We start from the raw sequence: 23,510 nt of genomic DNA, 5'->3' as shown, positions 1-23,510 counted from the left end.
AGAGACAGGAGAGAGAGAGAGAGGGGGGGGGAGAGAAGCGTAGGCTACCGTACTGTCAAACCTCCATCCTTTTTTTCCCAGCCCTATGAATCCCTACATATTTTCAGGAGGATAGGGTGAATTCAGAGGATTCTTTTTTTTTTTTTTTAAATCACAGCTCTCCCTTGTTTTTCCTGCGCAGTGGATGGTTTTTGTGCAGCAGCAGCAGCAGACGCCCGAGCTTGTAGAGCAGGTGTGAGAGACAGCGGCGACCGCTCCTCTCCTCCCTGTTTCCAAGGGGAAATGTCGAGCGAGAAGCCGGTTTCAGCACCACCTGGCTCTGCTTCTTCGCTCACGGACACAGACCGAGACTCCCATCCTCCGCCGGGCTCCTCCGTGCAGCAGGTCGCCGCGGGCGCTAGCTCCGGCGCCACCGGGGAAAGGATGGTGTCTGCAGCCGGCTCTATGGTCCTCCCGGCCGGCGTGATCAACCCCGCTGTCCCGATCAGGAATATCCAGATGAAATTCGCCGTGCTGGTGGGCCTGATCCAGGTCGGGGAGGTTAGCAACAGGGACATCGTGGAGACCGTGCTGAACCTGGTGAGTGGAAGCAGGACCAAGCAAGGGTTAGAAAACACAAGAGAGGCAGCCATAGAACACAGTAGAATCACTGCGCCCCAACCCGCTATGTTTTATTTACGATGCCTCACTCCCCTGGTTGTGTGGCTTTCAGAGGATGATGTCATTTGTTTGTTCGTAGGATGGATGTGGCATATTTCATTTCTGCAGATAAAAAGCAACAAATACACGAGGCCGCTTGTCGGGGAATAAATAAAGCTATAATATTGTAAAGCCATAGAGGAGCTGAAGCTGAATGAAGCATGTGACCCCACCGAGGCATGGAGGGTAGTCTAACCACCAGCCATTGTTGACTAAATGACCCGTTTGCGGTGCAACGAGGAGAAGGCATTCGCAGTCACACTGTGTCGGATGGGAGGAAGTGTATGCAGGCTATTCTCTTGACCCCGACGTGTACCCCGAAGTGATGCATAGGCAGCTGGTCACAAACGGCGAATGCTTCCAATGTTGCGCACGAGACCCAAACAGAATAAATTCGTTTTCCTAAGGAGCGAAACGAGGCAGGTACACACTCCAGTCGAGCACTTGAAACAAATTAATGCAACACGGACAAAGGCCGACTAGCATCATGCTATCCATCGACATATGTATGTGTGTGAGAATGGCTCAAAAATTATGCATAGGCCTATTGTTGAAGGCAGGGCCCTGCATCCTGTGCGCAGAGCAGTGATGTATAGGTGCCTGTGACACGGTTAGCGGTTTACATTGCTCTGCCTCAAACTGCGATTGTTTAATCTATGGATCAGATATACGTTGCCACCCCCCCCCCCCCCCCCCCCTCTCTTCCATCTTCACTCCTCCATCGGAGGTTGTGTCGGCGATGCTGGGCCTACCCTACACAACACATCAGGGGGATTTAATCCAGCTGGAGGGGGGGTTGACATGACTGGTGTTTCCCGTTACGAAACTGATGAGCAAAATGTACAGCAGACGTGGGTCATGAGGGCTAATGCGTTAGGAGGATATAGGACTTGTGTGTGTTGGATGCTGCCAGGCTGTTTTCCCTCCTCCATGCATCAGGCGATGGCGTGTACTGCATGATATTACATATCTGCCATGAAAAGGGGGGGTCTAGTCATTATTCATTTTCTTTTGAGGAAGAAGTAGAATAATGTGGACATTATTTATAACTTGCCTTCAGTGCAGTGCTTTCTGGAGGTTGACTATTTCAGGGTTTTATGGAGCCGGTGTGGCCTATTTACTCACTGGATGCTTGGAGCAGGACAGCCTACAGCTGGGCTAAACCATTTTCCTCTCAGTCAGACTGATGAGCCGTCCGGATTCAGGTCGGCTCTCATCTCCCAATCGATTATTGGTACTACATGGAAGAGCAGGGGGGCTTTGCTGGCTCACTCCGACCTTGTCTCCTTCCCTTACACCGCGTCCCCCCACCACACACACACACACACACACACACACACACACACACACACACACACACACACACACACACACACACACACACACACACACACACACACTCACTCACTCACACCCCCCTGGCTGCACAGGCTGATAACCATCCATCCTGTTCCACGGCCCTCTCCTTCACTCTGGAGGGGCTGAGAGAAGTGATGCTGCCTGCATAGACTGGCCTGGCAGGGCAGCGCCATGCATTTAAAAGCAGGTGGAGAGGAGGAGGAGGAGGAGGAGGAGGAGGAGGAGGAGAGGGAGGGTGGGGGAGGAGAAGAGAGAGAGTGGAGGAGGAGAGGTGGTAGGATGCTGCAGTGGCTATGTGCTCAGAAATCACCAGCTGATGCAGTGGAAGAGGGAAGGACTCTGGATTGGTCCACAGCAGATCAGTGAAAGCTCATCAGTGCATTCAAGTGAAATGTACTCCATTTTACAGAAATACCCGCGTTTAGGCCCACACTGTTTTTTAGTGAATGTTGGTCTGATGCATTAACACACAAAGGCCTGACACAAATTAAAGCAGTATGTGTTGGCATTATAAAGCTTTACTTGCTAAATCCTGAATTGAACAATCAGTTCTGGTTGCAGTGCTGCCAATAGCTAAGCCTGTTAGGGAATTCTGTTGCCCAGCTCCTTAATTAAAAGAGTTGAAACAAAGAGGTGTGGAGGCAGGAAACCTCAGTGGTCATGCTGCTGGTACAATGAGTCCACTGTGACCCAAAAGCTGATCCATTATTCCAGTCAATGTGGGAGACCACAGCAGCCACATATTCTCCATCCACCCTGGCTGTATTGATCACATCCCGCTGCGGCTTGGTTGAACAGATGGCTTGTCGGCTGGATCAGATATGGTCCCCGTTCTATACGGCGTGATTCTGGCCTTTGGCGAGTGATGAACTGTAGGGTCTGTGCAAAGAAAGAGAAGAAAATATGAGAGAGAGCGAGAGAGAGAGGACAATAAAAAAATCAACTTGGGCCAGAAAGCTGGCTGCACTGATGCTGATACAGTGGCAGAGCAGAATCAGTTTATCACTACTGCCGCCAGTGTGGCCGGGAACACGGGGCTTGTTATTGTTGCTAATACTGTAATAATAGTATTTTGAAATTAAAGTGAACATGAAAGATAGAGCGGAGGTGGTACACACACACACACACACACACACACACACACACACACAAAGAAAACACATTTATTGTGTGTGTGTGGGTTGCTGGTGGTGAGGTGCTCAGCCATTACCATCAACAAGGCATCACAGTTGTCAAGGCAACACTGCTCTTTGACTGCTGCCTCCAGACGCTCGACCACCTGGTGTTGCTTTCCACTTCCGGACTTCTGTCACAGTGCTCTGCCACAGCATCTCTCTCTCGCTCTCTCTCTCTCTCTCTCTGTCTCTCAAGCTCTTCCTCTGTCTGTCTGTCTCCTACTATGTGCTAATGTTTTTTTTATGGCTTGAGGAAGTCGAGGAACTAAACAGCACTGAATAACTGAGGAAGGCTCTGCTCCATTTTTTAGTGGGATCACCAGGGAATAAACTCGGTTCGTGAGCAAATAGGTGACGAATCAGTTGAACCAATTTCAGGCGTCTGAGGTGATGGGCCACCATTTGTGTTTGGTTGATGGCGGGGGGAGAGCATGTTGGACGTTCAGCTCCCAAGATCTCCCATTGTTGTCCATTTGGGTTGAGATGTTGAGGCTGTGAAGAGCCTAGCATATGATTCGCATTATTTTCTATATTCATTGAACCACTAAGTAAGACTCACGTGAAAGCATCTGCATTTGTTATGTTTCCCTGCTCCCTTAATCAGGTTTCGTCCTGCCTGTGCGTGTGAACATGTTTGTGTACGTCAGTCAGTTGGGATACCATAGATATTGTTATATAACTCGCGGGGTCAAGGCCCGTTCGAGGGGCTGTGAGATGAACATGAGGGGTCATGAGATGATTAATAAGACAGGAGAACTCGAGAATTACTGAATACTCTAATATTTTCAGGCCTCAGATTAAGCAGGAAAACAAAACCCTTTTTGGTTGATGACCCACGCACGTATTCTGGCAATGATGGCCAAAAAGGTTTGGGTCCACCATTGTAGATGAAGCTCTGCAGGAAAAGATACTTTATAGTAGATATGTATAGTACTTTGTAGTTACTGCTTGTGCCATCCCTTTAGAGGACAGTGCTTTCATTTCCCTCCCTTCACTGCTGGTTCTGTGGATTGAAACCCCCCAAAGTATTCTAGTTAATAGTCAGCCACTTCCACCCAAGGCTGCGGTTGTTTGCTTCGACATGTTGTGATGATGGATATTGGAAAGTGGAAGCCCGGTCCGGAGACATATTTGTTGACAGATGGAAGCGGGTCGACATGAGATCTGTCTGTTTGAACTGTACTGTCATATCTATTCTTTATTTGAAGAATCGGGAGGTATATTTCAAATGCATCTACAGGCGGTGCTGTCAGTCCGTCTGCCTAAGTACGGCACCAGCTGTGCTTATTTATAGACAGCTTTATCTAGTTGTAATGCTTTTTTTGGGATCAAAACGGCGTGTTTGTCTGGCAGAGAGAAAGATTGGTGGCACAGTCTGGCTCACGCTCGGTCTCCGTGCGCGTTCTTTGCTTTTTTGCTTTTCTACTCCCGCCTTCCTTCTTAGTCAGATGCAATTTCTTCTGGCAGTGTCAATCCCCACCTGAGCCCCTTTAGTGGTCCCACTGAGTCTCTGTTAGCAAACGTCTCATTATTCTTGTCCACACACTCCACCATCACCAAGGTCACCTGATACCAAGTCCACAGCCAACAGAGTCACAGTCACAGCACAACACATTCAGTCTGTCTGACACACACACACGAACACTCAAAAAAAAGAAAATACATGTACTCACCTAAGTGTTCATACGCTGACATTCAGACACACGCTCAATCATTTGCACACATAGCAACCCACTGATGTTTCTCTTTTACTGGAAGATGTGATAAATACTAAAAAGTAAAACAAAAGATGAAAAAACGAGGGGAGAGAAAAAGAGGATAACATAGACAAGACTGTCTCTGTGTTTTGTCATTTGTTCAACACTGTCTGACCCTCTGTTTGGAGTGCAATGACATTGACATGCTGATTTAGACCTCACAGAGTCTTTTTTTTTTTAAAGGAAGAGGTCACCCAATTGTCAAGCATATTATGTGACTGGGTGCTGTTTTGCCCTGAGGTGGTTTTAAATGCTGGTACAAAACCCCTTTTTAATTTTAACTGTTCTCCAAGCTTTGCCCTGTGGTTGGCCGACTCGGGGCACAGGCTAACTGTTTCCCTGCAGCACTGTAATCTGCTTGCATGGCCATGCGGGGGAATAACAATGCGTCATCGTGTGCTCGCACAGCCATGCAGACGACTCTCATAACAAGCATCCAATTAATAGATTCAAATAGTCTAATAATGAATGTGTGTCATCGCTAGTGTGTGTTTGGTGGAGTTTTGCCTAAAAAGCTCAGTAGATGTTTATTTGAAATGAGCAGTTTTATAACGTTTTCACATCCAGTTATGGCACATAGAGTATTGTGTGTAGTTTTTTTTTTCCACATTGTTTTGAGGGTGCCTGTAGCACATAATTCTAGCAGAAGTTTTTAAACATTACTGTGTTATTTTGAAATTAATTGTGGCGGTCGCTCTACTATTATTGCCATTGAGTAATAAGACAATGGGCAGAATGACAATGGCTCCATGTCACACCGGCGCTGCCATCACTGTTTCTGAAACTAACACCACTTCTTGTCTGACATTGCATCAGGTTACAAGAAGGATGCGGCCTGTACAATCGAGCTGGTTCTAGTGCTGCTTTTCATGAGCTTTGATAAACATATTTTAAGTGATTTTTGTGCTTTTGCCTTCACATATTTTTTTTTTTTGTTGTTGTTGTTGGAGGTGCAATGGAGCTATTCCTGGTTTTACAGCTGAAACGATGACTCAATTAATTGATCAGTCAATTTCTAGAGGATTTTGGCAACTGATAAATCTTTTATAGCCATTTTTCAAATAAAAAAAACTGCAAACATTGCAGGTTCTAGTTTTTCAAAGGTGAGGATTTTGTGCTTTTCTTTGCCATATATGACAGTTTAATAGAATTAATCTTTGTTAGATTATTCAATGAATCGAGAAAATAATCCGCAGATGAATCAATAATGACGATAATGTTTAGTTGCAGCTCTATCTGGTTTATGTCCGAGCAGTGTTACTTTTTCCTGTAGAGTCATTTAGGTGATTTTGCATTAAACTCTGAGCTCAACAATGTTCTCCTTTATTAGCATTATTGTAGTTACATTTTATGATAAAATGCAACATATAATGCCTTTTTACTCTGTAGACATGGATTTCATAGTGACAGTTCTTGTGTAACAAACAATAAATACTAATTTAGAAAACAATGTAATCAGGGCTGCAACTAATGATTATTTCCATTATTGATTAATCTGCCAATTACTGTTTCAGTCACTCGTTTAGTCAATAAATTGGCAGAAAATAGTAAAAAAAAAAACAATCTAATGTGACATCTTCAAATGTCGTGTTTTGTCCGACAGACTGAAACACACAGATATTCAGTTCACTGTCTCATAAGACAAAGACCAGCAGCACATTTCCACAACTGAGAAGCTGGAACTCAACAATAAACTGATTATCATATTAGTTGCTGATTTTTTTTTATTTTTTTTCAGTCAACTAATTGCTTGATCATTTCAGCCCTAAATGTAATATTTGTTATGTTGTAAGTCTGAATGAACTTTCTATAGCACAACTGCTGGTGTATCCTGTCATCATGGAGGGGACAGGCTAACATTAGCCTCAAGCTAATGCTGCAGCAAAGACAATTTCAAGACAAAAATGTCTCGGAGAGAGGATGCACATTTTGTTTTGCAGGACTCTGGTAGATGATGTTAGGGCTTATTTTTGGGAAGGATTAGCTGGTGTAATACTGCAGAGAGAGTCAGCATGTGCCTGGGGGCTGCAGCCAGTCAGCAACATTAGCTAACGGTGACAACAGTGCTAGTACTGACTCATGGAACAAAAAAACAAAACAAAAAAACAACTCAAATTGTTTTTGCATGGGGTGACCTGCCACTTTAACTGCATGAACACACACACTCGATGCCGGCAGACACACATGCACGAGCGCTTTGGAGGTGGAGGACGGAGGGTGTGGCTTCCACTGCAAGGTCATGAATGACTTTGCTATCTATCACACAGCTGGGCTGTCCTGACCCCTGCATGAGCCAGAGAGAGACGGAGAGTGAGAAAGAGAGGTGGAGAAAGATGATGCGGGGAGGATTCCTCATCTTTCCGTCAGAAAGAGTGATGGAGGGAGAAAGACGGTGAACTAAGAGAAGCGAGATGATCGGAAGCAGTCAGAAGGTTTTAGAGGGAAAATTGAAAAGTTTGTGATTGTCCTTCAGGTGCTCTTTCCTCTTGAGTGTAGCACAGGTCCAGTTTTATGGTGTTCAGTGGGGGTCTGATGAGTTCCCCCCCGTGGAGCCTCATCACGCTGTCTGTATCACTGCGCTCCTCTCCTCTGCTCCTGTTGATTGAGGAGTGAAATACAGGAGGAGTCCAATGGACCTGCCTAAACATACTTTTTGTATAAAGCACAAATCCTGTTAGAGATACCTTGACATTTTGAGTTTTAATTGGCCATTTTTCCTCATCAGTCACTTGTCACACTGTGGGATTAGCTTCTACTGGCTTGTTAATGGGGTTAAGGAAGGGCTGCACTTATAGCTTCCATGCTCTGAGGCATGCTGGACACATCTAGAAACCCTTTCCACAGTTTGACAAATATCTGGGGTACAAGAAAAATAACCAATTAAAAAATCTAAATGTCAACTCCCTTAAACGACAAACTCTGTCACTCCCAAATCCTCTTAATTGCAAGCTTCTCCATAATGATGTGCTTCACAGCCAAATAAGTCTTTTTAAGGTGTTATGCTGATTCCTCCTGGTTTCACTGCAATTTCTCTTTCTGGCTTAAGTTATAACGCGATTTTTGTTCAACTCTCTCACCAGTCTGATTTGTATGTGTGCGAGTGCACGAGCAGTTAAGCATCCAGGCTAAATCGTTCACCTCTGTGTCTTAGAGCGCCTCAATTCTGCTCCACTTCTCTAAATTCCTCCTCATCCGTCGTTAGCTGCTATTTCCAGATGCTGGGATTTCTCAGAGGATAAGCCTATGTCAGATTTTTGTGTGAGGGCACCTTCTGGGAAATGGGGAAAACACAGACAAAAATGTCCCATTCTTGCTTAACGACACCTTTTGTTACGTCTCCGTCGCTTCCTCCATCTCTCCATTCTTTATCTTCCCTAAGCACATCCATCTCCCTAACCCCTCGGTGTAATCTCATCCCTCGCTCCCTGACTCCCTGGTTGAGTGAGGCGGGCTGGTGGATGAATGTGGATGATCCCTATTGTGAGGAGGTAATGGAGCTGTCTGCAGTGCCATTGCTTTTACTCTGTCTTTTCTTCACTCACTGTCTCCTTCCACTCATCTTCGCCACATTTCAAGCTAAGAAAGTCTGGAGGGAGACTATCTGCTGTTAACCATATGTCTGCCATGCAGCCTACTGTGGGTACGCTTTTGTTAGTGTGGATGTAGAGTTGTAGAGCACTGAGAAGGAGATGACAAAAGGCCTGCTGAGGAAAAGATGTGCAGGATTCTTATATATTTGTCGTATCTGAAACTGACAGAAATGAATTGTAGAACTGAGCGGTACAATTGATGCGGTGGCTTTTTTTTTTTTTTTTTTTGAAGCTCTAAGCTGTCATATAAATACACTGTATTGTATTTTTGACCTCTTTGAAATGGGGATGTCACAATACCAGATAATTCATTTACCAATGAAATGATTTGTGACACACAAACACCCGCACACACCTACAGGCAAATGGTGTTAGAATATTTGTTTAAAAAGTCGACGTTATATTTTGACAGACTGAACCGCGATGATACTGGGTCATGAATGTTGTTCACGAGCTTTGTTACGACAGATGCCAGCCAGTAATACTCAGGACATGGAACGCGTTTGACGTTAATATATGAACATTTTGTTGTTAATATAAAGTTTACTGCTGAAACTCAATCACCTGGAATTCTCTGTACAGATGGGATGTCTGTCCGTGAGCCGCTTAGAGAAGTTTGTGGTGTTTCCTCCTTTCATTTGAAATGTTCTGTGGCTCCAATTACATTCTAGCTTCTGATTGCGCGGGACCTGTTGCTGCACCCTCACTTCCTGCCGCCGTTCCACATGTTGCTGTTCACTGTGCCTGTCTGCTTCTCGTCTTCAGGGTTATTGTACTGCCCTGGTCAATTCCAAAAGAATCACATCTCCAGCACCTATAACATCTAGTACCTTCCAAATCTTGGCATCGACTTGATACCAAAGTGGTTCTCGTCATGTCCCTGCTTTGAAATACACTGAATATTTTCTGGAGCAGAATTTGTCATCAGACGTCAAGATATTTATTTCACGGATCCAGAATGACTGATCAGAATATATTTAAACTAATAGAAAGTGAAGCAACATATGGGTTTCCAAAGAGTCGCAGTGATTGTTGTTATTTTACTGGATATTACCTGCAAGTGATTTTCACCTGGAGTTTTGTAATATTAATGTTACATTCAAAATGAATGAGGGTAAAACCTAAATAATTATTTACCCCTTAAAATGTACAAAGCAATAAAATGAGAGTAGAGCCCTCAGTAATGTCTGCATGGAAAGCTTTTACTTTGAAAACCCAAAGTATAAATTTCATAATAATATGAGCAAAAGACAAAAAAGTTTCTTTTTGCATCTAGAACTGTAACCAGTTGGTCATTATTATTGGCTTTAATCAATGAATAACGAAAACTATAAATTGGTTATTTGATTCATTTCCTGTTATTTTACGAGGCCTAATAAATTATTAATTTCAGCACTAATATTCATATAAAGGCTCCAGAAAGCTTGTGCTCTTAATTATTCTTGTTGTCTTCTTCTGTGTTCCCTGTTTCCACATGATTGTGACCGGCTGGTTCAGGCTATTGTCTCTGGATCTTTTGTGTTTTGTTTTGTTTTGTATTTTCTTTTTTTTCTTTTTTCCAAAATGTGTGTGTACCGTCTGAGTGTGTTGTTTTTCGGGAGAAGCGAGGGATTGTCATTTCTATGGAATCTTTATTCGCCACATTCAGATCAACAACACTGTCGAAACATCTGTTTGTATGTGTGTGTGTGTGTGTGTGTGTGTGTGTGTGTGTGTGTGTGTGTGTGTGTGTGTCTTTCAGTCTGGCACCTCTACAATGTACTAATCTCCAAATTATAACAAGCTGCTTTGTTTGAATTACCTGGTGTTTGTGCGCTGGTGAGTGTGTACGCCTTCAACATCCCAGAGAGTTGATAAATGAGTGTTCCTACAAACCCTTTGCTTTAGTCTCCTACACCTTCATCTGCACATTTTCTCTGGCAACAAATTCAAACACACCAACACACACACACATGCGCGTGCACACACAAAAAAATACACACACTGCTCCCTTCCTTCTTGTAGCCCACATTATTGCCTGGCAGGGGTGATTTTATATTCATGCTGGCCTACTTCGCCTCTCTCCCTTGGCTCCTCACTCACACACACACACACACACACACACACACACACACACACACACACACATCTGCTTTACTGTGAAGTATAGCTAACTGTGTAGCTATTCATCATGCTGCATGCTGCATACTGCAGTGGCTGAGGGTTGTGTTGTGTTTGTATGTGTGGAACTTCACTATTCGACAACTGCTCCCAATGTTACTTTATACCTTTGACATCTAGCATCTCACTGCTATGCTCGCACATCCCCTGCAGCATGCAAAACGGCATCAGTAGCTGTAACAAGTCATTTAACACCACATTAGACTGGTTAGTGGATATGCATTTGCTATCAAACCAAAACATTTTCGACCTCACTTTCTTATTACTTTCATCTTCGCGCTCAATGTTTCAGGACTGCATGTTCTTCCCATGAAATAGACTCCAACCGGAGAATGCAGATGAGAGCTATGATCCCTGAAGGATTTCATCTAATAAATCCACTTCAGTAATGACAGAAAGCTGTGGATGAATGGGAGGGTTAAACAAGGATATTTAGGCTTTCAGGCAGGGATTTTTCACAAGACAGCGCAGCTCGATAAGAAAAAGGCCTCGGTAATGTTTTGTACACTCCAAAGAGAGCTAGTTAAATAGACTAGACAGTGACACAGTATTCCCCTTTGCTGTGTTCCTTTGCTTTCCTTTGGAGGTTTTACTGTCTGGCTAGCACTGCAGCAGCATTGGCTTTAGCACACACAACACACTCAGGTCTGTGTGCTCTGGTCTATGTCAGCGAGGGAAATAAGAACAGTGTCCTAATCTGCTTTGGAGTACTGAGACTGTATTTGATAATAACATTCTGTATGAGCGCTGGCTGTCATTCAGTATTGTCGACTACTCAAATTAAAGCAGTTTGTCACAAATTTTTGGCTGCATGATTTATCTCACATATAGGCTGCTCCAGCCAGTACAACCACGTCTGATGCAAAAATCCCCAAAAGATTTATTTTTGAGACGGAGATTTTGAGAACATGTTTACAAATTTATGTCTTTCCCATAGTGGTGTATTCAAAAGCTGAGACTTTTTACTAGAGGAAAAGTCAGGTTCATCCTCAGGGCACTATGTTTGTAGGCTGCAATATCACATTTTCACTACATGCTCATCATGACCAAAATAATTAATGACGACGATATTATTGCGATATCTATAGAGAATTTGAAAATAATAAAGGTAGATTATGTTTCTCTGTTTGATTTTTTATTGCTTTTCTTTTTGGATGTCATTTAATTTACTTCACTGGTCCTAAATTGTTTCTGTATTATCTATTTTTGCCTATCAGAGTCTCATTGAAGGCTTTAAATTAAGTCATTAAGTAATAAAATAAAAAATAAAAAAAAGAATTTTATAATGGCAAATGAGTTGGACTCAAATATGAGACTAAGGAGTTGGATAGAGAGTCTGTAAGCATGAATATCTTTACAAAATATCATGGCGGACCAACCAACCAGCACACTGACATAACAGGTTTATGCCATCATTCATATAAGTTGTACATGCTTGTGAGCGAAGCAGCACAAAAGCCAACTATTAAAAAAACAGATTGTTCTGACCCATCGCCTGAAGTTATCTCTACTGGTGCCAGTGCCACCACCAGGATTGATACCCAGCAGCACCACGCCAGGTTTCTCCGCACAACGCCTGCGAGCACTTTCACACTCTGGAAACATTGGAAGAGAGAGGCGCAGGAAGAGTTTCTGCAGCCAGTACCTGGCAGTGGTGGTGACTCACTCCGCTACCCGCCCGCCTGCCATCGCACTGCTGTGTTCAGGCTCCGGTTCCAGGAAAACTATTAGGCTGCAATACAGAATGTGGATGGAGTGAAGCATATTCAAGCTATAATCAAGCTAATGTATGGAGCCAAAAGGGTCTCACTTAGAGTCTGTGTTTGCTCTTGTTACCAGGGGGGTCACAGATGGACATTTCAGTTACACAATGAGCTAATCCGTCATTGCTGTAATGGATCATGCACACTTTTCTTTTTTTTTCTTTTTACCAGTAACTTCAGACATTATCATGCTGCTTACCTACCAAACTGGATTTGCACAGGGAGCTGTCTATATTTGTTTTTCAGAATTGACACTCTCACTCCCCCGCCCCATCCCAAGAGTTATTTTCGACTTTGCAACAGCACTTGAAGTGTTTTTTTTTTTGTTTTTTTTAAGAATCTTAATCTTGCAATCCTTTTGAAATGTAACATTTATTTTCTTTTCCAAGTGTTTGGCCTTCTTCAGGAGCAGAGTGTAAGCTCTCTAGGCTGCGGGTGTATGCTGGCAACGGGCTGTGATATTTGAGAATGGATTTTGTGTTGATATGACCTTTTGATAGGAAATTGTTTTTTTGTGAGTGAATTTGACATTTGACATTGTCATCTCGGGAGCCTGATTTTCTTTTTAGGCAAGTATCTCAATAGCAATCACTGTGTGTGTGTGAGTGCGTGTCATGATATGATGCTAATGTACTCATTTCCGTTTTGAAGATTTGATATTCGCTCAGTTGAATAGGACCAGAAGTGGAGTTGATTGACAATATTTGCCGCTAAAGCCCAACTGAATGGCAGCTGCATTGGATGACTTCACTAGCTAGCTGTTAGCTAATGAAAATGAAATATCTAGTGATCATTAATCTGCATTTCAGTCACTTATCCACCTTATGAATAATAGATATTTGTTGCAGATGTGAAGCGTTTGAATCGTAACTCGTTCCCATCATTCAGTTTCCATTGCAGCTGTTTAAGTCTTACAGTTTTAAAGTCATACTTTGCTTATTCGTTTCCATTTGTTATCCATTAGTATCCATGAAAACATCCTCCAGGATGATGGCACTGTTTGTAAATGATTCCATCGTAATAGAAGCCGCATAATAAAGTATTCATGTATTAGATCGCCTAAGGCTATATGCAAATAAGTCCAAACTTCCCAGCGTAAAAAAGGGAAGACGCTGGGATGAAAAATATAGTTCATGTGAAAATCTTAGCATTGGTCAAAATGTGCAGACGCAAACTTAAATCTTAATTGATCACCACAAATGCAAACTTCCAATGATTCCCTTTCAAGGTTTTTTTTTTCTTTTTCCTTCCAATGCCCGAGCGTCTGACAGCTGCTGCACTGTTACTGCTGTGTCTGCTGTACTTCAAACAACAGCCGCTTCAAACAACACGTCTTCACAACTGTCCAGTGTGGAGGACGAGTCTGAAGTAAAGCTGATGTAGTGACAGGCCTGTAGCACAGAAACACCTCGACGGAGAGGCGGTTGAAGTCGGTGCTCATTCTTTGGACCAAACGTTTCATGAGGAACGTGATAGTATGTTGAGCTGAGTTTGGTCTCAGCATCCCGTGTTTCTGTGCGTTTCATTCCCTGTTTGTCTGACTTGACCTCTGATTATCTTGTGTGTACAGTGTGTGTGTGTGTGTGTGTGTGTGTGTGTGTGTGGTCTTTTTGTAGTATAACACGCAGTGCATCATGCTCCACTAACCCGTCCAAACCCTACTTTGTGTGTGTGCCTGTGTGTGTGTGTGTGTGTGTGTGTGTGTGCATGTGTGAGTCATTCCCGATCCTGTCTTATGATGATGGATTACTGAGACTCATTGGAGCTGCTTGCTGCCCCTCTTATCCTCCATCAGCTGTGGCTCAGTGGAACAGTACTCTCCATTGTTTCAGCGGATGGTGAACACATACACGACTGTGTGTGTGTGTGTGTGTGTGTGTGCGCACGTGCTTACACACATGCGTGCACACATCCTATCTGCTGCAGCACATACACTCAACCAAACCAAACAAACAGATTAGTGATCCTGAATTGCCACCAGCCTGGCCTGAGTCAGGTCTGCAGGGTTTTATCTGCTGACCTTTGAACTTAGCATCAGCTAGTCTGCACCTGCCACTTCTCACAGACGCACACTCAGATGCATTCAATGAAAAGGCTGTAGTCACTCATGATACACCAGAGAATATACAGTATATAGTACAGTTTTGCTGATCTGGCCAATCAGTCCTTGTCAGTGCACAGTAAGAATAAGGAGTTCATGGTGACTTGTAACTCTCAGCTCGCCTCTCTTGTCTGTATTTCTATCTCTGATATTCCCACCGAGGTGTAAGCAACATGCAGGATGCCCTGTAGGACTTCACTTCCTGTCAGCTTCTTTGAAATGAGCACATTTGAGTCGAGTCAGGGGAACAGGCGCGAAGACCTTGTTAAAGTACCTTATCTCAGCCTTGAGTCCTTCCTTCCGAGGCTCCCGTGACATAACACACAAGGATGCCCTCGTTACTGCCTGCCTTGAGGGAAAAAATGAAAGGAGAGGAAAATTGAGCTGCCGCTTGTCTTCGACAGAATCTGGTAGAAGAGGGCAAAAAAAAAAACTAAAAGACAACACCCTGACACCCCACTCCTACATCTCACTGTTCAACTTATGCTTTCTCTCTGCTCTCTCTGTGTCTGGTAGAATTCAATAGTACGTCTCATTTGTTTTACGCCGTCCTTTCAGTAGTGGCCCCTCAATCACCAACTCTCATTGATGCTATTTTTCTCCCTGCCTCTTCGGCGTTCTTTTTCCCACTGTACCGTGGCAATTTAGATGTTCTCTCTCTCGCTCTCGCGCGCCGCTCCTCCAGACCTCTTTGTCCCCTGGCGATAGAAGTTGCCTTTGGAACTTTTCTATTAAACCATAATTCTTGAGGTCTTAACACGTATCTCATAGCTAGTCTGGAAGGCCCAGGCGTTTCCCTAATAGAGGGTAGTGTGGGTGTTCCCGTGTTACCACAGCGAGCCTGTGAGGAGGATGGATCTGTGCTGTGATTCGTGCATTCACCTGCAGGTGTTGAATTGATGAAGATCCACAGTTTTGTGTCATTTCAGTGATAGCCTCCATAGCAAGTGGTGATTCAGTGTTTTTTTCACTGTACTTTCCAGAAATTATAACGCTAACAGTATTGTCAGAAAGGTTTTCCTTTGATCAGTTGTTGACGTTTCTGCAGGTTCCAGTCTTTATGTTGTCTGATCAGCTATGTTCAGCTACTACCGCTAATGCAAACTTGGTTTGATAGTGTCAGTACTTTACATGCTTACTCTTGTTAGTCCTATTTATTCCTTCTTGTTGTCTTCTTTTCTTGGGATGGACCCATCTAATACCAGATGACACTGGATGTACTGCCAAAAAAAAAGAAAGATATGCCATTGAAACGGCTTGAGTCGGTGTTGTGTCGTATGAAGAAGGATGTAAATTTATTCATGAGAAAATGCAATGGATTATTATTTTAGCCGGGAGGCATGATTCTAAGTAGTTCTCCAACACTGTTAGTCTCAAGCACATACTTTCTGTCACGAAATTAAAATGCTAAAATGTTTTATGCAGAGAATATACACAGATTTTAAATTCAAACCTCAAACTCCTATATAGTCATGGTTGAAAAACCCCCAAAAAGAAACATGGAAGTAAATGGCATTTAATGGCAGCTATTCCAAATCTAAATCTAACCAGTGACTCACAGCCGCTCAGTCCGGCTGTTAGCAGACGTTTTTTTTTTGTTTTTTTTTAGATATCCTGCTGACAGACAAACTACCTACAAGGTGGTAAAGGTAGAATTTGTAAAGCAAAATGTCAAACCTTTAAAGAGCCAGCTGTACATCGTCGTTTGTTTACTGGATAGCCTGTGGTCGACTGTGCCCACTCTGAACACTCAATAAAAGATTACAGTCTATTATTTTCTTTCATATGTTGGACCGCCTCTTAACTCAAGTATTTCCTCTCAAACTCTCCATCGTGACGCAAACTAAAAATCACTGAAACACGTTATTTTTTTATGCAGATGTTTAATGCGCTACTGCTGTCTGCTAATTGCGACAGCCATATGAATCTGTAAACAGCGTGTGCGATAACGTGTGTGTGAAAGAGAGTAAGACGTGCGGTGTTCTGTAAGACAAATAGGGGAAAAAAAATGTTTTTTTTGTTTGTTGCCCAATAGCATGTGACGAGGCTTATTGCTAGATCCGTTACTAAGCCTCTTTGGCCAATCAGGTGGCAGACATTTTAAACTGCAGTTGGATGAAGTCAGAGTTGTGGTCACTTGGCTGCAATCCTCAATCCCTGCAGAGTGTGTGTGTGTGTGTGTGTGTGTGTGTGTGTGTGTGTGTGTGTGTGTGTGTGTCTGTGTGTGTGTGTACATGCATGTGTTTCTGACCTGAATTTTTTTCTTTTTTTTTTGTTCTTCTGAGAATATCAGCCTTGAACAGTACAGTTCTGTTTTTGCACTGTAGCTCTCACAGCTTTGAATTTCATGTCATGTTTTGCTGTCACAGAAATTCAGTCCTTGAAAAAATATTGAGGGTATTAATATGGCAATTAGTGCAGTTCCAGTTTCAGCTGTTTGTCAGTGAATTTTGAGCTCTCAGTGAAGGATTTCTATTGTGTGTCGGCAGAGAGAGCTGGAGCTGCCCGTTGTGCTGAAAGCAGTCAGCTGGATTTTTTTTCAGTCTTGCTTTGTTTGGGTGTCATTTCATTCACACCATTACTGTTACTGCACATTTCCTCTCTGCTGTGTTTCTGATATGTGACCTCACTCTCTCATACTCTCCCATCCCTCTCTTGATCTCCTTCTCTTCTGTAGCGTTACTCTGTTCTGCGTTTCTTCTTCTCTGCTCTTTTTAAAGATCCTCTGCCTCCCACTCTGGCAAACACACATTATATATAGTTTTTTTTCAAGCTGCTCATATGCTAATGAAATGGTGCCTCATTATTATTGGATTATTTTGGGAAGAATCACTGTACCGCTGCAGTTCTCTCACCTTCACTCCTTTCTCCTTTTGTGTGTACTCATGCTGTCATTCATGTGAATCGCTGCTGCCATGTGTGTGTGTGTGTGTGTGTGTATATGTGTCGAACTGAGTGAGAGTGTATGTGCGAATGACTTAAGACCTTCAAGACTTTTTGCAATGAATTGCTTAAAAAAAGGCTTTTTCCTTTTGACTGCTGAGTGTGTGTTTTTTTTTGTCTGACTTATGTGTGTGTGAGTGTTTGGTGTGCATTTGTCTGTATGTGTGTGTACTTTTTTTTTTTTTTAAAGCCTGACACTTGACTAGGTTTGAGTCAGATTATGGAGGCGGGAAAAGGCACACTGAACTGGTCTGCAATGAACTGGAGACTCGCAGCTTTCATAAAGACAGATCTCAGCAGGTATTACAGTCTTATCTTGCCTTCTCTCACTCGCTTTTTATCCCGCTCTCCCCCTTTTGGTTTCTGGCAGTGTTAATAAAAACTGACAGGCCAATACATGGGAATGCTCAGTAGCTTTGCTTTTTCTTTGATGTATGTACAGACACACATTCATGGTTATTTTTGTGGAAAATGTGCCCAGGGTATAGCTTTTGGCACCGAGAACACAAATGTCGGCTTTTCAAATCTAATGGAACTGTAGCACATACACTTATTTGCTAAATTGGAGGTAGCAGTTGGTTGATTGGAATTTTTCACCTTCCCCGCGCAGCGCCCTTGACAGCCTCCCACTAGCTGATTGGAACAAACCTTCTTTGCCCATAGGACACAATGTTTATGCCTACATGGCTTTTTCCATGTGCCAAATTAAGCCTTGAAATGACTCAAGGACGGAGTAGCTAATTTTTCATTCAGTGCATTATGGCTCATACATAAAACGTATGAGAACGGGAGGAAATTTCTGGTTGCCAACTGCAAGTATGATTTCATCTCTTTGAAGATTTAATGCATTTTTTTTTCTTTCTTTTATGTTATGTATTAATGCAAACACAGATTCATGCCATCTGTAGCTTCATGATTGCTTTGCACCACAGTTTCTTATATATGTTTTGAATCCAAAATTTGGTCCATAATTACAGTATTAAGGGAGCAAACAAAAACAAAATCGTATGTGGGAAAAAAAGTACAGAGGATGAGCACCCGAACCGAACCTTTAGCACGGCTTTTTCCTCTGTCCTATTTGTTATTTTCCCAGGATTCTCTGAATTGGCTCCGTGATTGGATGGTTTACGTGTGAGAACAGCATTGATGTCCAAGAGGGAAGTGAGTTTGCTGCATAGAGCTGCTGCTGTGTGGCTGACGTATCAGCTTGTAATGAACTACCATCTGCACTCTCCTGCAGGGAAAATGCAATGTGTGTATAACAGGGAAAAAAAAGAAAAAGTGTATATGTTGTGTTCTAGTTTCTGTTTGGCTGTTTGAACCTCTCTTGGTGGTTTTTGTGTTCTGATGGTTGATTATGAATGTTAAGGGGGAAGATGAAAAGAGCTGCTATACGGACCCATCAGTCTCAGTCCAATCACTGGAAGTGGTTGGATGTAAGATCTGTTGGTTTCCCATAATACATTTCTCACACATATGGGCCTAGTGCAACCTCCAGCCAGGCCGATGCTCATGGCCTAAAAGGTATTATAGTTATTTCTCAACCTTAGGGACTTTTTTTGTGCTTTGAGCTAAATGCTAATGTGTGGCAGGTAATTTTTATTTTTTATTTTTTTTACCACCTTCAGCACCATCTTAGTTTAGCATATTAGCATCCTAACGTGCTAATTAGCACTAATTTCCCCACTGTGGAACTGATAAGCCAAAGTGCAACGTATTGATGGGAGTGTTATTAGCTTCATGAACCAGGAGCGTCAGCTGGTTGCAGTTGGTGGTGCAAGGTGAAAATTCAAGGAGTCAAAAAAAATCTATAGGACACTGGTCCTCTGGGGACTATGAATGACTGCAGCAAATCTGATGGTAATAGTTGGATAGTTGTTTAGTTATTTCAGTCTCAGCCAGTGATGGACGGACACTGGAATCCTGCTGCTACCATGGCTAATAAATAACAAGCAATATAGTGTATTGTGCATAATCCACATACTTTACATGCGCTATATCGGTTATTATTTTCAGACTTTGCTGATTCAAATCACTTTGATGTTGCTGAGGAAACCTTACTTCCCTTTTTTTGGGATCTCAATCATCACTGCTGTTTTATAGTGTGTCAAGCAGACTCAAGACATGTGCCTGTGTCACTTCATGTCACTGTAGTGACTCTATAAAGTTCACAGAATGGACTGATACACTGTACGGTTTGACACAATAAAGAGCACACACACATTCACCCACATTACGACATAGAGAAAAATCTAGATCCCTTTATTCACATTTGAATTTTTTGAGCATCGTTTATAAATTATTTATAATTAATTCTAATCGATTCAACACCCAGTCATAATGCAGTATGGATCCTGCCATAATTCTGCATATGCTGGAAATGCTACTCTCTGTCCTATTGCAGTTTTTATGGCGGTGAGAAGCACTTGCTGTCCACATCAAACATTCCTTTATGAAGTCCTGACATTTTTAGACATTACTGGCACTCACCACTACCCCACACACACACACACACACACACACACACACACACACACACAAACGCATACACACACACGTACATGCACATACACGTTAACACAAAAAACCTGCCTTGCTTGCGCTGACCTAAACCACCCTTATATCCCCTAGTGTGGATTTACGTAATCGCTGGTGTATTTTTGCAGTGTCTGATGTGTGTGTTTCTATGTGCATCCTTCCTAAAACTGCTCTGCTGTGATTTCTGCAGTGTACTTCACTTCGCTCACTTCCTCTCTTCCTGTAAAATCTAAAGTAAAAGCCCAACACTTCATGCATAACAGCTGTTAGATATCACATACACTCATGGCTGATTATGTTTATTTTGCTTAGTTGTGTGTATGTGTGTGTATGTGTGTACGCGTGTGTGTGCTGACTGTGTAATTGTGACGTTGTTGCTCTGAATACGGTTTCATGAGTGGGGGCTGTGTCTTGTTCCATCTGCCATCTGTGCAGACACTGGTCCAAAGGCCCATGGGAAATGCAGTCCAGGGGCCTCCTCCCCCCACTCCTCCCTGAGTGTCTGTAGGCTACAGTCAGTCAACATGTCATTGTTGATCACAATCACAAAGCAAGAGACAGAAACACATACACTGCCCTTTTCCATTGCAGCTCTTCCTTCCCGTTTCTTTTCCTCCTCTCAACCACTCTCACACTTTCCACCACTCTAACGGTCACAACAGTGACTACGGAGTGACTCCCCGAGGGCTCCAGCTAATCATATTTTGTTACTATCCAGTTATCTAATGATTCTTTTTTGGGGGTTATTTCAATTAATCATGTGGTAATATATCTAATTAACAGTGATATGAAACAAAGAAATGCAAAAATTCCCGCATTTGAAAAGCTGTGAAGCCCAACACGACGCTTTCAAAAAGCTCGTCTGTCTGAACATCCCAGACCAAAACTCAAAGATATTCAGATTAGTATGATGTAATGAAATGAAAAGCAGTAAATCGTCACTCGATAAGAAGCTGCACCCAGAAAATGTTTGGCAGTTTTACATGACAAATGACCAAAGCTGTTATTTGATTATTAAAATTGTCGTTGATTCATCCGTGGATCAGCTCATCAATTAACTAACTAATCGTTTTCCGTGCCTCAATCACTCTCATTATGAGAGATACAGCCAATATGTTTAGTTTTGCTCTAAATATTTTTGTCACCGTTGTTTTTAACAGCAGGGAGCTCAAATAGATCCTCAACCTAAAGCCTTGAAAAACCAAGATTATAAGAAGTTTATCCTGAATATGGATGAGGAGCCAGTGATAAAATTAACTGCTGCTCTTATCAATGCTGTTTACCAAAAATGAGGTCACGCAGAAAAACAGAATGTGGATTATTGAGTGTTTTGTGGCCAGTTTAGCCCCAATGTAATCCATATCTCTTTAGAGATTTTCCTGTGGTCATCATCGGAGCACTAAAGGCTGCGGGCAATAAAAACCGCTCTGCCATCCTGATAATAAAGCACAATAGCATTCAGCCGCCGTCTCGCCCTCGTTTTTGTTCCCGCTCCATCTCTCGCCGCGTTCGCTCTCTCCAACGCACACACACTTTCTCATCGCTGCTTTCTCCTCCGTCCAGCCTGCCTCCTCCTGCCCCCTTTTGCAGTTCACACCGTTCATTCTCTTTGTTTGTTTTTCTCCCTTTCGTCTCCCTCTCTACTTCCCGTTTTTTTTCCCCCCCTCGCTCTCCTTCAATTTTGCTCTCCTGTGCTCCGTTGAGCCCTCTTGGCGAAGCGTTAAGTGTATAATCTGTGATCTCATGTCTAGATGGGCCTCTCGTCTCCTCTTTCACTCTACACACAAAGGGACTGAATGGCCGCGGCTCACTCAGGGGACACAAATGAGTAATGAGCCACACACACACACACACACAAACACACACTCGCCTATACTGTGACCAAACAAACACACACACACACACACACACACATCCCTGCACCTCTCCAGCACACTCCCAGAGGCTTTGAAGTTGCATATTGATGATGCTCGCTCCAAAGGCTCAATTGAATGTGCAGAGGCAGAGGAGGTAGCTATTGACCGTGCTCTCGCCTCTCTGACCTGTCATCTCTGACGACTGTAATGAGCAACAGGTGCCTCTTTTGCCAGCTTTGGCCTTGGTCGTCATCCAATATTCAACAGTCAGTCATAGTAATCAGCCGGCATAATGGCGCATTTGATGTACCATCACAGCACTACATAATGGGCTGTGGTGGGTCCGTCAGGGATCGTTTTCAATTAAATTATAATAATTCTAATCGATGTCACGCCTCTCAGAATGCACCTTTGAAATTCAAACTAAAGCAATTAAAACCAGAAGTTTAATTAAAAGGTGATTTTTTTTTTCTTTCTTTATTTTGTAGAAAGCTAATGATTAAACACTTAAGCTGCATATGGTAAAATTGTCATCCAAGATAGCTACAGTCACTGAAGTCACAGCTGGAAAAGCACAGGTGTAAATTATAAAATTAATAATGGATAATAAATAATGAATTTCATTTAACTGCTTCAGTTTCATAACCTGACGTGCCAGATGTTTTGTTACACAGAGCCGCCTGCGAAGGCTTCATTGGGAGCTGTTCGGAAAAAATGGCAGGTGCTTTCGAAAAAATACTTGGCAGGTGATTGGATGAACCATCTGTCTATCGTTGTCTAATTTCGACCAATCAGATTCTGCATCATTCCAAACTTTTTCAGTTGGTGCATCTAACTCTTGCTGAAGCCAGTTGGGAGAAGAACAAAAAACATTGTTTCCATGGAGAAAAGCCTTCAGTGCAGTTCTTTGCTCTTCTTTCAATGAAGAAATAATTCTCCAGTTCTGATATTACTGATGCAGCGAACAGTTGCTTCTCGCTGTCATCACACCTCAGATGCCTGCGGCTCCCAGTCGTTCCTCCCTCGTAGGACGCCGATCGGTCCAAACCACTGTGGTTCAGCCACAAGCGAATAGCTTGGAGCTTGGTAGGACGGATTCTTGCTTGCGAGAAATCCAGCTGCCTCATGAGGTTATCAGTTTCAGGGTCCTGGTATTGTGCATGTTGGCTCACAGCCAAGGCTTACTCGGACACTTGAAAGGAACAGAGCTATTATTAATCTTATTCATAACACTAGACCTGAATCAGACTTTATTTTCATGCAATATTTAGTGATTTGTTCTTTTCTTGGCCGAGTGTTTTATTCTCTCAGGTGGGTTAGAATTGTCACACTAGACTACACAAAACCTCAAAAGAATAACTTTTTAAAGCCATCTTTACTCGTTTACAATGTTTATGTAACTTGACAAGTTACCTAGTGAACACGCCACACTTTCTGGAACAAAATAAACACTAGTATTTGCGAAAATGAGTCTGCAAGCTATATTTTTAGCACGAGCAGACTCGAGGGAACTGAACGCTCATCTCTGACAGTGAATTGCTCTACTTTTTCAGCCGTACAGGATAACAG

At 42.8% G+C, this 23,510-nt stretch overlaps 1 protein-coding gene across 19 annotated transcripts in view; it reads left to right on the top strand.

Moving 5' to 3' along the window:
• nbeaa (neurobeachin a) overlaps positions 1–23,510 on the top strand; it is a 94,071-nt gene continuing 70,561 nt past the window's right edge. For 14 of the 19 annotated variants that reach the window (XM_056396774.1, XM_056396783.1, XM_056396773.1 and 11 more), the window contains exon 1: positions 2–579. In XM_056396774.1, the coding sequence (XP_056252749.1) occupies positions 283–579 (297 nt within the window). In that variant the 5' untranslated portion in view covers positions 2–282. Of the gene's footprint in view, positions 580–23,510 lie in introns of all 19 variants that reach the window. The other 5 variants (XM_056396784.1, XM_056396781.1, XM_056396782.1 and 2 more) reach the window with 2 other exon arrangements.

Source organism: Seriola aureovittata, chromosome 15, assembly GCF_021018895.1.
Source record: "Seriola aureovittata isolate HTS-2021-v1 ecotype China chromosome 15, ASM2101889v1, whole genome shotgun sequence".
In the NCBI taxonomy this organism is placed as follows: Eukaryota; Metazoa; Chordata; class Actinopteri; order Carangiformes; family Carangidae; genus Seriola; species Seriola aureovittata.
The sequence above is the reverse complement of the archived record's forward strand: the minus strand, read 5'-3'. Positions and strand labels throughout refer to the sequence as shown.